We start from the raw sequence: 13,965 nt of genomic DNA, 5'->3' as shown, positions 1-13,965 counted from the left end.
CGTGGTTTGTCGACGTGCTTGATCAGGCTGTGGGTTCGCGATCAGACTCGTAGGCTTCGATGTGTTCCTTGTTGGTTTGCTTCAAGAGCTGACGAGTTTGCTCAAAAGGTCGTATGGCAGCGCGTTCCATGCCGTTCTCGTCAACTCGCGTCTCTGTTTCCAAAGTCCTGCGGCTACTGTAAACGACCAGACTGCTGCAGCCTCTAGACGAGCCTCGTGCTGGTCTGAGATGAAGTGCTGCTTTCGATGTTGTGGTCGACGTCTGCAGCGTCGGTATGTGGCTCTTCTGCAATGATCGGGCGAAGTGACTCCTCACAGTCATCGAATGCGTCTCTCGGGAGAGTATCGTTGCTGGACGGAAAAATGTCCGGAAGCTCACGCTGTCGTCTGTCGGATCTCGCGCGCGGAGAGTGTCTTTGACCTCGCGAACATGGAATGTCGGCGTTGAGGTCCTTTCGGCATATGGATGTATTGAGCTGTTGTCAGTGCTGGTCGTATGAATCGTCAGCGTGCACTGCCGGTCACCAGCGCCCTTGCGACCGGTGTCAACGATTCTTTAAGGTCCGCATCGTTGTGAGAACTTGCCTCTGCACGGTGTCGATGGGCCAGACGTGAAGGTGATGAAGATGATCGTTCATGGCTCAACGTTGTTGCAACACTGTCGTCTGTGTTGCTCGAGATCATGAGGACCGCTCGTCAATGAAGTCGGGCCAACGCATGTTAAGTTGCTCGTCGCAAGTCCACCGTTTCTGCCTCAGTATGGCCACGCGGAGGTGCAAGTCTGCCTGCCCATGAGCACGCCAAACAGGTTTGAACGAGATAACTCAACAACCACAACGTGCAACAACTCCAGAGTTGATGAGCTTCCTCAGACATATAGTCTTCAACTTTTGGCAGTCCGACGGTAGTAAATGCTGGTCTGTGGCAAAAGATCTCAGAAGTGAGGGCAAAGTTGAGGATCCTGGCGTTTCGCATATATGTATGCCAGTGATTCGCATTCTCTCGCCTTCGGGCAGCCCTCCTTCGGTTGGGTAGGTCTAATCAAAGTGACCTTGTCTGTTGCTGTTGCCGCGCTGCCGCGCCACCTGTAGCCCCTTGCACTGCACTGTACTTGCTTTCGATTCGACTCTGAACTCTGTTCGCTAACATACCACCGTGTAGATGCAAGATCTGTTCTATGGGAGTCACCCAGACAAACACCTTGGCTACACAACTCTTCGGAGCATTCTTTTTTTGGTCCTTTTCCTTCTGCCATATGTATGAGGGTAGGCTTGGCGAGGCTGAGTACTCGAACGATCCAAGCATGTAGGAACGATCAATATCGTTTTATTCTGCTTGGAGGACCTTGCTACCAGCATCGCCGAACGACTCTGAATTTGTGAGCATTGGTGCGATGTGTTGTGGCCTTTCACATCTTTTTGCCCATTCCATTCGGCTCATCCATAGCCACTTGGTGACGGAGGTGTTGCTGACTTGCTTGTCGATAGACGCTAGCGTTGATTGACGATCGTGCTTGCTCCAGTCCAAACACCTTTATCGAACCACCTTCACCTTCGCAAATAACCATCGGAATGGCGCCATAGATGCAAGAAGAGACACTTGCATGTTGACATGCAACTTCTGAAGACTCCGAGGCATGATCATCACCTTCGCTTCCATCACCGCCTTCGCAAAGACCGCTCCGTGGCGGGCACTGTCGTCGGACAGCTGCATTATCGACTTCATTCTTGCTCCTCATACGATCGAACCGGGACCGCCATATCACAAAGGAATATGTCGTCGAGCCGACAGCATGCACCAGCTTCACGAGAAGCCTCTCGACAGCGACATCAGCAGCAATCGTCGTACCGTGCACCGTGCAGCAACGAGTTCGAATCGAGCGTCATTGGTTGAAGAGAACGGTACCTTCTGGCTTTGAAGCTGCTCGTACTCCCAGTCCACTACGCATTCGAGGACGACTTCAGCATTCGAGCCTGGCCGCAAGGCAACGAGACCTCCGGACTGAAGTGCAGATCGCAGCATCAGACTGCGGACAGAAAGGATTACGACGAAAGCTTCGGCGCTGCGACTTCTCAACGAGGCCTCCAAGTGCAAGAGCGACCGGCGGACCTCCCTCTTGGGGCAACAGACAATGAGAGAGCAATGGACGAATATGGGGATTGGCGAGACCGCAGCGCGGACGTGAAGTGTCCATGCCAGCGCACAAATGATGGCACCCATGCGGGGAGACCGTACGAACCTCGATGAGAAACGCTTCGGATCGTAGCATCGCAGCGAAACTGTTGAAGCTAAACTGTGTTTCCAGAAGAAGGACAATGGCATCTCATCAGCGGTATGAAGCAACTCGGATCCCATCGCCTTCGGTGCGTGCGGCCTGGCCTCCAGTCGTGCTCCCAGCAAGAACGTCGTTTCCCACGAGTTTGCTGCAGAAGCTACGATGCAGGCATCTGCAGCGCTCGAACTCGAATCGAACACACGCCAATACGAATGAAAGCTTTCCTTGCTCTGGCGGTCCGAGTCTGGAGCTGCCAGGATCGCCGCCTTCTGTTCAACGCAAATACATGGCTCCCTTGAGCCATGTGAAAAACTGACGTCGCAGAGTCGCAAAGGCCGTCCATGAGCCAGGTCAGAGAGGCAGGAGCATCGGACTCCTTTCACTGGAAAGGCGGCCGACAGTCTCGGCGTGAAGGATCGACATTTCGAGCAAGGAACACAGTCTACGCAGCACCGGATCAGGTCGGTTAGGCATGGAGTCCATGGAGCAAGAGTCGACACATTTTCGGAGAAAGCGATTCTGAATCCAGACCCGTCGCCCTTCGAGGGATTTGTAGTACCGTGGTGAGGAGAGCTTGATGGCCGCCCTCGCTGATCTCGAGTGATAGATCCCAGACCAGGACCGTGAGATATACAAGGTACGGTCCCCTTGATTGATCTTACATCGACAACAGGCTCCAAATGAAGTCCCCCGATCGGACCACACCTCTCGGAGACCAGGCCGAGAAGGAATTTCACGGCCATGTCTGATGCCCTGATCGCTTGTATCCTTGTGGAGCTTGAATTCGTGCAATCTCGGCAGCCGTCCACTGTTCTCAGGCGTCCGACAGCTACACTTTCCCGAGCAGAGGCAAGACAAGCATCTCGCACAGACGGAAAGATTCCACGGACCTCCAGTGATCCACTCGCTATATCTCCGGATATTGCTGCTGTTCGACAAGGTCCGATTTGGGAGCGGCAGATCTCCCATGCATTCCTGAGGCTCATAGCTCCGGTCAATTGGAAAGGTCGGGATGTTCAGCAAATTCCTCGTCATTGAGCGCATGCGATCTCCGTACGGCCACGATTCGATTCGAGAGTAGTATCATTCGGATCTCATAGCGCTTTCAGGGCGGTCAAGGGGCTTCTTTGACTGGTCGAAGGATGGCGGGTGTGTTTTAAAGCCGACGTTTGACAGGCTGGAGGTGCGAGACTTCCACGAATTGGTGGTGCTCTTGAGGCTAGGGTTCGCACTCTAATGGCTTGACTTCGAAAGCTATGATGACATGCCGTCCAGAGGAGCTGCATCGCCCGCAAGCTCTGCGTGGTCTCCTGTCGTTCGTGGGCCTTCTGAGCCTGTCAGGATGCCCGCTGACCACCGGTCCCACTCCTTCAGTTTGCGAGTGCAGCCAAGGTCTACGATCCCATAGTGACTCCCTCATCACGCATTTCTCGCATCTGGCAGAGCGATCATCGTCGTCCTACGGCTCAAGACTCCTGTATCCCGCGAGAGATGTCAAGAAGCTGTAAGCAGTGCCACAGCTGCATGGCATCTCATTGCTATCGGTGCCTGACATTTCGAAGTATACCTGGCCACACGATAGCGGAGGCCTGCAGGCTCTGCGGTCGCAATGGAATGCAGGACATGTCTCTCGTACTGCTCGTGCTCAAACGAGAGGAGGCCGATAGACACGAGACGTCTCAAGTCCTTATTGCTAGAAGCTTAGCAGCGGGAGCTCCCGTCCGGGATTCTCCGAATCTGGCAGTCGCGAACTTCGACGTCAAGCTGCCACAGCACTGCTTCTACTACACCTGAACCGCAAAATACCAATACCGCCAACATGTTCCTCCGCCGCGCCGCCCCGGCGCTCGCCAAACGTGCCATCTTCCGCCCGACCGTCACTCGCTCATTCGCACTCTCCGCACGCCGAAGTACGATCCCAATGGCACCCCGAAAAGCGCCGCGCAAAGAGAAATAGCACGGCTGACACAACAAACAGCTTCCAATGGCGACCCAAAGCCCGGCGAGTCTTCGAACCTGCTCAAACCTCTCGACGGTGAGTGCGCAACTAGGATGACAAGATGCGGAAACGAGGTCCGTGGAGGAGAGCTCCGGCTGATATAGGTACACAGACATCAAGAGCGAGCACGATCTCCTGCCACCGGGTGCTAAGCCAGGTACCATGCCCACCGATCTCGAGCAGGCCACCGGTCTCGAGCGTCTAGAAATCCTCGGAAAGATGCAAGGAGTGGACGTCTTCGACATGAAGCCATTGGATGCTTCTCGCAAGGGTAAGAGACACAACACCTCGGCCGACACTGCGCGCCTCCTGACAGCCGAATAGGAACACTCGAGGATCCCATCACTGTCAAGTCCTTCGGCGACGAGCAATACCTCGGCTGCACCGGTTACCCCGTCGACACGCACGTTGTCATCTGGCTCACCACTTCCCGCGAGCGCCCGGTCGAGCGCTGCCCAGAGTGCGGCAGTGTGTACAAGATGGAGTACGTTGGACCACAAGATGACGGCCATGGACACGATCACGGCCACGGCCATGATGAGCACGTGTACGAGGAGCCAAAGACCATGGCGGATTTCGTCAAGCCTGAGTACAGATAGAGCATTGAAGATTTGGGGAGCATGTACAGAAACGCAGGCGTGAAGAGGAGACTGGAGACAGAAGGCAGTCTTGTAACATACAGTGCAGCAGCAGTGGGTAGCTGTGCTGAATGACAGTTTGCGAATACACCAATCGGATTCCTCGCCTGCACCATCAGACATTATGCTTGTGCTGCACCGCCCTGAGAACGATCCGGATCGCAGCAATGCGACAAGGGAGAAAACTGACCGCGGACATGCAAGACAGGTGACAATGCACATGTAAGGGCCTGGAGGATGTACGGGTAAAGTATAAAGTAGCAGAACTTGTCCCTGTGAGTAGCAGAACGAGTACAAATACCGCATGGGTCAAGCACAATGCCTGCGCCTGAAATCTTAGTCCTTCTCACTCTTCTCATGAAGACATCCCTTCCGCTCACTGTCCCTCTCCCATTTCCTCCTCTCCATCTCGACCTCATAGCTGGCCTTCCTCTCCTCAATGGCGTCAACCAGTCCCGGGTCGATCCATCCTTTGTACGGATCGCCAATGGCGCCTTGTCGCGCATCGAATCTCCGGTCACGCTCGATGTACGCTTTAGCTGTATTTGCTGGTAGCTCAGAGATGGCAGTCCAGAGTTTCGGCAAAGATTCGTTGAAGGCGTGATATGTAAAGTTGCGACAGATGTTGAGAAGTGTTCGTGGGTCGAGCGGGTCGGAGCCTTCAGGATGAGACATTTTGCTGAGACTCGGCCGTGCTGATGCCCTCAATGTCCCTTTTGATAAAGAGTGTGCGAACTTGCACCTCAATGGCTGTGAGTGAGTATTTCGAAGGAGAACGGAGTCCTAATTGCGGAGTTGCATGTGATCAACTCGGATCCCGGCAACCCCGCAAATCGAGGTGAATCGCGCTCTTTCTCCGCCACCTCTAAACAAAACAAAACAATCAACACTGCGACATCACAGTCGCGATGCGCCTCCCACCCCACCCCCGCCGCCTTGATCACCAATACCGCTATGCCGCCAGCGCAAACCATAGCTCAAGCTAAAGCCTCCTTCAAAGCTCGCGGCCGACCCTCCCTCACGGACAAGCAACAGAAACAACTCCAGCGCGCATGCGAATTGGAACAGCGCGCGGAACGGATCAAGGAGCAAGAGAAGAAGCGTGCGGCTGCGGCGGTGAAGAGGAAGGCAGAGGGTCAGGATGGAAAGGACAGGCAGAAGGCGTTCTTGGGAACCCAGATGAGGAGAGACAAGTTTGGGTATAAGAGCAGTCAGTTTCACTTGGGAGCCTTTCTGCAAGCTGCTGGGAGGAGAGTAGAGGGGCAGGGAGGATCGCTCGCCGTGCAAGATGAGGTGGTAGAGGAGGAGGATCTCTTTGAGGATGATGGCTTGGATGATGAGATGATGCTGAGCGTATTGGAGGCGATCCCGGCAGTTGACACAAGAGGCCGGCATTGCAAGAGTTCACTTGTCGAGGATGCCGAAAAGCGTTGGAAAACGATGCCGCCTCCGCCGATACCACGACCAGCAACTACACACAAGCCGCCTGTGCCTTCGCAATCGCCGACCGCTGAAGAGGACCTGAGCAGTTTCTGGGAGGATCTGGACAGCAGTACACAGATTGCAAGGGACCTGGATGACTCCTCCACGGACTTCGACAACGATATGGCGAGCAGTCTGAACACGTCCTTCGGCTCCGGGAGCTTCGATCTTACAGCGGAAGAACTAGACAAATTGGATCCTCCCCCTATGCCTGCAGCGTCAGTTGAAAAGACTCGTCCTCTTCCCGCTCCAAATGTATCTATGCTACCACCACCGCTTCCCGCGAAACGAAGCCCGATTCCTGCCAGACAAATGCCACCTCCGAAAAAGCCCCAAAGCATTGCAGCCAAGGAGCCGAAGCGCCAGAATGTGATTAAAGGTCCATTCCTGCCCGCTAGGTCTCTCTACTGTTCGCCCGACCTTGGATTCACGCTGTCGCAGCTCGAGAACTTCGTCGAGGATGATCTCCAGCTGACGCAGGCTGTACCTGGATGAGCCTTATGACATCTTTTCCCGACGTTTGGGAGGAGTCAGAGAAACTGCGAAAGATAAGAACGACATTGATATGAAGATGCTTCAACCTACTGGTTGCACCAGCTTGCGCTTCCTACCGGAACGATCCACTGCCATGCGAAACGCCTCTGGTCACTATGTCCACGAATGCTGAAATGGCTCGACCTGTGGCAATTCCACCTTGACACTGCGAAACGCCTCCATGGCATTTGCATGTCTGCGCTACATGGGATGATGGCATTCAATGGAGTCAGTGGAGGGAAAGTCAATTCCCTTGAACGGATCGTTGGTGGTCCTGGGCGGAAAAGGGCAACGGACAGACTGTGAGGGCGTCACCCGGAGGGCGCAGAAATGCACGCGGACTTTGTTGAAATCCAGATGCGGAGGAAGTTGAGGGCGGTAGGGAGACCACATTAAACCAACAGAGCCATGTTCTGCAATAAGCATGCATACGAGATACTGAGCTGTACACAGAAAGCTTTCGCCGAAGTCCTCGATCCTTGCTTCTTGTGTAAAAATATCAGGTGCGATCATGGCCTTGGATTGAGACCTGCATGCACTTGTTAAAGGCTCGGTTGTTGGCAAACACTCACTGCATGCATGATCTGCGATTATTCAAGGCACAGTCTCCGAATCGCAGGCCCATCAGAAATAGGAAAATCCGGCTATAGTCTCAGAGCGAGTGTAATGAGTCGCCGGGGTCTCATTACGATCTTTTGAAGCTGCCAGACAGGAAATGTAAGGCGATGTCAAGAGAGTGGAAGAAGAAGCATTAATGTTGCTAAATAGATGGTCGTGTATCTACTGACGCTGTTCACACCCCTGGAAACTGGGCACAACGGAAGCATTAGATATTACGAGATAACCTGTCTTTTGCCGAGGGCATGCTAATGTCGCACACTGCATGCGGTTTCGGCCGGGTTCATTGTCTGACCAGGCGAAACAATACGCTCCTTATACGACTATACCTGCAGGGTCGCAGCCAGTTGAGAGCACTTGACCCTATGGAATCATCAGCATTGAAGATCGACTACGAGGGGCTCGAGCAGGTCGAATAACGACTTACGAGGCCCAGGACGCTGCCAGAGCAGCAGTACGCAGAGCTGCCGCCAAGCAGACTTTCACATGTGGCAGTGTCGTCGGTCGTGGCTAAGACGGAATTGAGTCAGCATTGTTGCTTTAATGCATGAAGGAAAATAAGAGCGCATAGGCTGACCTTCAGTGCAGAGTGCACCAAGTTCGGAGACATCGCCGACAGGGCAGCATTGACGTGTGTCGGCACCTGTGCAACCAAAAGATGTCGCAATTACGCCAGGTTCGCTACCAGGAGCGAAGCATTGGGAGGCAAGCAGCGGGTCCTGCGAAGCAAGCTGGTCAGCACTAGAGATACGCAGATTCGCCGAGGAACTTGAGCTGGATGGACTCACGAGGAGGCCTGTCGGGCAACATAATGGCTCGGCGAGGAGCGTGTTTGCACACGCAGAGTTCGTAGCTAGAGCAGGAATAAGGTCAGCGTTGTTACATTCGGCGCTCAGGGATGAAGCGGCGACAAGGCCGGGCAGTACTTACGATCCTGGCAGGCAGCACCGACCCCGAGACCACCGGTAATGGCGGTCGCAGGACAGCATGTAGGGTCGTAGTTGGCTGCGCAAGCGAAGGTCGTTGGGCTATTACCTCCACCACCTTCAACGGGAGTAGTGGTTGCTGGGGCTGCGCAGTTCAAAGCTAGCACCGCGCCCTGAAAAGCCAGTTGATCAGCATTCACACGTTTGAGAGGCATGCGAGAATGACTTACGAGTGTTTGGTCTCCATCACAGCATCTCGGAGTTTGATCAGCCGAACATGTGCCGTCAACCTCGACTGGAAGATAGATCAGCATCAGGACTATTGAGAGAACATGCGAGGCTGGGGAAAGAGTGCGGAACTTACGCCCTGTGCACAGGAGATTGAGGCCAAGGCCATCGGCGTCAGTGCAGCATCTGGCTTCGCCATTTGCGCATGTGAAGGTCACGTCGCCGTTCGCGCCGTTGCTGTCGCTGCCGTCCCCACCGTCGCCAGGCGCAGCTTGACAGCCAGTGTAGACTACTCCATTCTACAAGCAAGTTGGTCAGCATGGATCCTTTGATGCGAGTACGATCGGTGAATGAGGTAAACTTACGAGAACGTTGAGAACGCCGTCGTTGGGACAGCAGTACGCGGGTTGGGTACCACAAGAGCTGATGTCAGTGGAGGATGCTGGGAGGGCAATGAATTAGCATCGCCATTTTCGATGGGTCGATGGACTAGTGCGGTGAAACTTACGAGCAGTACAGAGTAATTGAAGCGCATTGGCTGCGCTCGCGGTACAGCATTGCTCCGATTCATCGGTCGCGCAGTTGAATGGGCCGGTCACCGGTTCATCGGCTACACACTGGTCGACTTGCACAGCCAAGCCGTTAAGGGTGAGTCCGAGAGTAGTACAGGTCGTTCCCGCGCAGCATGGATCGAGGCCGAGGACACCCGTAGCATCACATGCATCGCCCGCAGCATTACAGGTGCCGTCGTCGGGGTTTCCGCCCGAGCAAGTTCCAAGTAGAGTCTGACGTCTGAGGAGCGAGCCGCCTTTCAAGGACCGAGCGTTGATGTCGAGGGTTGGGAAACAGCTGGATCCATCGCAGCAATCATCCGATAGCAGCAACCCGTTAGAGCCCAGCAGGCCGGAGCAGGTTCCACCAGCCTGAACACAGTCCGATGGTGTTGAAGTAGCGCTACTGGACGTGGTAGTAGACGAAGTGCCGTCAGTGGTCGTGATAGTAGCAGTCGTGGTGGTGTTCGGGTCGGGTTCACCGCTAACCGTGGTAGATGAAGCAGTGGCAGATGAAGCAGTGGCGGATGAAGCAGTGGCGGATGAAGCAGTGGCAGATGAAGCAGTGGCAGATGAAGCAGTGTCAGTGGTAGTAGAAGCGGTTCCGGTAGCAGTTCCGGTGGTGGTGGATGAGGTGTCGTCGGTCGGGTCGCCGTCACCGCCATCGTTTGGATCATCAGTGGCCGTGGTCGAAGTGCCGGTCGCAGTCGAATCAGTGCCGGTCGCAGTCGGGCCATCGGTCACGGTGGGATCGCCGTCTTCGCCGTTGGGGTCATCACCGCCTCCCCCGTAGTAAGGTGGTGACCCGCCATCAGACCCAGAGCCGCCGTTTCCGCCGTAAGACGGAGCACCATCGTTGCCAGAGCCGCTGCCGTAGGTTGGAGCTGCACCTCCGTTGGAGACTGGCTTAGTGATGGTACAAGGACAGTCGGTGATCGTGACGGAGCCGGCTTCGGTCACGACGTAGGTCTGGCTTGGCCCGTAGGTGATAGTTGTGGGAGAGGGAAAGTAGGTAGTGAACTGATCGACGACCTCGGTGGTGTAAGCGTCCGGGGAGGAGACACCGCTCGCGCCATCGCTTGAACCAGAGGCGGATCCGCTACCATTGTTGCTTGAACCAGAGGCGGAGCCGCTATTATTGTTGCTTGAACCAGAGGCGGAGCCGCTATCATTGTTGCTTGAACCAGAGGCGGAGCCGCTACCATTGTTGCTTGAGCCAGAGGCGGAGCCGCTGCTAGCATTGTTTGAGCCAGAAGCGGAGCCGCTGGCACCGCTGCTTGAACCAGAAGATGAACCACTGCCCTGGCCATTCTTGACGGGGCATGACTTGACGGCAGGTGGGTATGGCCTTGGGCCGTCGACAACGCACTTGCTGTCGACAACGCACTTGCTGTCGACAACGCACTTGCTGTCGACAACGATGGTGCATCCGTCTTTGAGTAACATGCACTTGATCCCACCGTCACGACCGTGCTGTCGGAAGGACGGGTGTAGCTCTTGGAGGTGGCATCAGCGTCGGTGTAGGAAGTAGTGTACAAGGCGCAGATCTGGCGGGTCGGCTGGCCATCCTTGAGTTCCATCCAGGTGTTGACAAAGTGGCAATCGTCGCAGGAGTCATCACACTCAGCTGTACAGCGAGCCGCATCAAGGGTAGTTCCCTCGTAGACGGAGTGCGAGATGAAGGTCGAGCAGCCGTCCTTGACCGGGACCGAGATGGCGGAAGTGCCTGGGTCGCTGCGAGTGTAGCCATCGATCTGGGGACCAACGGCGAGGGTCAGCATCGCCAGAGAGGCGACGACGAGAGGAGAGAACATGGTTAGTAAGAAAAGGGGTGAACGGATGAAGCGGGATGAGTTGATGCCGAGTGAAGCATGGATTGAGGAAAAGAGTTAACTTATACCTCTGTGTCCATCTTCCGACACGCTCTTGCTTTTTCTCCCATTTCCCCAATCAGGAATCTGATCAGGCCACTCTCCACTCTCCACTCAATGCATGCATCCAAGATATTAGACGTGTTCACGCCGTGTAGATTACTTTCTCGCTAAAGTCAGGATCATGTGGGATCGACAATATTGCGAACCAGGAAGTGGCCACCACGCGAGCAACGATGCATCATTAGACGAAAGCATAGTTGTTCAATGGTAGATGGGTAAGCAATCCTCGGGAAGCGTTGCTTCTGCCAGTCGCGCTTGTGGAGCATTGTTGCTTACACCGCCATCATGCGAGCCACATCAATCCATGGTTCTTCTAACATGGTATTCCTCGGCGATGTTGCTGTAATCTGGGCCACGAACCGAGTATGGGAAGGCAATATCGGGCCAGAAGCGAGAATCAACAGCAGAGCTGATAGTCCTTGGCAAGATTCATCGCGTGAGGTCCACGTTCAGGGTTCAGATGTTCAGCCTTGGGTCCAACCCAGCACGTACGCAGCGGCTCTTTCGGGCCCTATACGGCACGTGGCGTCTACCATTGAACTCTCTCTTTGCTGCGTGGCTGAGACAGTGATGATTGATGAGAGCTATGCAGCACTCGGCGGAGGATTTCTGGCCTCGTGAGCTCACCTACGCAGCCCTGATTTTCAGCATCGATGGTTCTCTTTGAGACAGATGACAGAGGCCATGACGGTCTTCGTTCCGACTCTTTGAGGAAGTCGACCTCACAGTTGCCCATGTCTGGTCGACTTCTCTCCACTCTCGCTTCCTCCATCCGTAACGGTCAGCCTTCGTATGGAAGCGCCGCAAGACGTCAGGAACGACCCCATATTTGGCCGTCGAATGTTCACAATGGCCCAACGCCACTTGCCCGCAACGTTCAAAACAACAGCCCTGAGGTCTTATTTCGGTTGTGAATTTCCATACGGCCAGCGGAACACGTGGCCGGCCGTTGTGATGCGCTGCATGCTTGCCAGGGCGGCATGCAGGGACGATTCCACATGTCCGGTCATCGTAGTGCCTCTCCGTTATCCTGCATTAGATTCGGGTTCGGATGCAAGTGATGCGGTAGTCATCGAGTGGTGGGAGAAGAGGGGAAGGTCACGTCGCCAGAGGAATGCTGTCCACGCCAAGGTTTCGGCCCACGGAAGAGCCATCCGCATTCGGACAATGGCGTGTTGGACTTCACTTCCCGACATTGTGCTAGCACTCCTAATTCAACGTCCGCAAAACACGCCATTATCGCCGGACGTGGAGATCGGAACGGACTCATTGTCGCCTTTGCACCACTGCGATCGATGGCCCAGCTCTCTCTCAGACCCACACTGAAGAACAGACTGTACAGCCAAGCAACAAAAAGAACATCTGAACACACGGCAAGGGACCAAAGGATCTTAGCGTCGACCAAATGCTTTCGGTACCGATTCCCGAGTACACATACCCTCTCTATTCTTCTTGACCCTATCGCTATGTCTCAGAGATTTTGAGGTAGACTAGAGGGTTGTTTTGCTCTTAGCTAATCACGGGATACAGAGAATCATGACATGGCGTGACAAGTTCAACGAGCAGAAACGCTCCTTGAAGTAGCTCAACATTCGCCAAGCTCGTATATTTCCTTTCCTCCACATCCTCGCTTATCTGGTGGGGACTGTTACGGTCCATGTCAAGGTGTTTTGCTGCTTAGCTGAATACGAGACGACGCGTGCCCTGAAAGCAGGTGGTGGCGCTGAATAGGGCGAGACAAAGTGCACAGCCGACCAGACCGACCGATGAGGTTTTCCCGATCTCGGTCTTGGCTTCGTGCTCTTGACTGTAGCCTGGATGACCTAGCTGGAAGGGATAACTCATACACTGTCTGATGAAGAACACATCAGCTGCATGGACTTGGAAAGTCAATGTCATGCATGCGAGCAGGTGACAACAACTTGGCGAGTGGTCCCACAATCTTTCTCTCGACGAACGCAAGACTTCATGCCTTACGCATATCGCTTCAACTATTTTGATTCCATGACCGAATTTTGGATGAGCCGTTGCCTCGTTCATCAACATCCACGCGGTGTCAACGCGATTCGCGCCTCCGCCATTCAATGAACTTCGAAGAAAACATATCTTCTTCTCACCTCCTCAATCTCTTCTTGCCGCTCCTTCCCAACTGAACGCCCTTCTCGGACAGCTGATGTGGCATCAGTCTGGACTCTGGAAACACTCGCCTGATGAGAAACAGGTCGACCCACGATCGTGACGATCGACATTACACCGATGCTCGTGTTCACACACCAGAACTTGCTTTTCTCATTGGTAGCTTCAACGTCAACAGGCACAGGGCTGAGGAGGGTCTACGCCCAACATGAGACACAGCTGAGGCATGCAGCCAGGAATGGTCTCAATCTAGCATGCCGAGTCGAAGCGCTATCAAGATCATCGAAAAATGCACCCAATTGGACCCTGATGGAGCGCTTGCGTGGAGTCTCGGACGCTTGCGTGGTGGGTAGGTCATTTGTTTCACTCGGTCCATACCGTTTTGGCCCACAGAATACCAACTTCAGCAACTGGGATAGCAAAGAATTGGTGAGCCCATCCTCGCCGAGTGGATCGATCTGATAGGCGACCTCGGAGAATCCTCCGCATCTCGATGAGCGTACACAGTCTCATCTCAATCGGAACGCGGCGCCCGCAGACAACGGCCGTGATTTCTCGTTATTTACGAATATCGTCGGAACTTTGGAAGACCTGACAGAGCTCGCTTCTTCGCTGCTAGGAGGTAATGTCACTCACAGCACGAA

General features: G+C 54.5%; 2 protein-coding genes across 2 annotated transcripts; one reads left to right on the top strand and one right to left on the bottom strand.

The window, feature by feature from the left end:
* Positions 1-4,069: 4,069 nt before the first annotated feature.
* MYCGRDRAFT_102012 (uncharacterized protein) lies at positions 4,070-5,020 on the top strand (the record flags this gene model as incomplete). Its single annotated transcript, XM_003857710.1, has 4 exons — positions 4,070-4,185; positions 4,254-4,310; positions 4,387-4,545; positions 4,599-5,020. The coding sequence occupies 4 exons, from the start codon at positions 4,095-4,097 to the stop codon at positions 4,871-4,873; spliced, it is 582 nt and encodes a 193-aa protein (XP_003857758.1).
* A 2,849-nt stretch (positions 5,021-7,869) lies between these two features.
* Positions 7,870-11,065, bottom strand: MYCGRDRAFT_88691 (hydrophobin-like protein; the record flags this gene model as incomplete). The annotated part of the gene is made up of 10 exons (XM_003855838.1): positions 7,870-7,909; positions 7,974-8,056; positions 8,124-8,189; positions 8,335-8,399; positions 8,477-8,645; positions 8,703-8,767; positions 8,837-8,999; positions 9,066-9,142; positions 9,209-10,577; positions 10,712-11,065. The coding sequence occupies 10 exons, from the start codon at positions 11,063-11,065 to the stop codon at positions 7,870-7,872; spliced, it is 2,451 nt and encodes an 816-aa protein (XP_003855886.1).
* Positions 11,066-13,965: the final 2,900 nt, after the last annotated feature.

The sequence above is a fragment of the Zymoseptoria tritici genome, chromosome 1, assembly GCF_000219625.1.
Source record: "Zymoseptoria tritici IPO323 chromosome 1, whole genome shotgun sequence".
In the NCBI taxonomy this organism is placed as follows: Eukaryota; Fungi; Ascomycota; class Dothideomycetes; order Mycosphaerellales; family Mycosphaerellaceae; genus Zymoseptoria; species Zymoseptoria tritici.
Note: the sequence above shows the minus strand (reverse complement) of the source record. Positions and strands in the feature narration are given on the sequence as shown.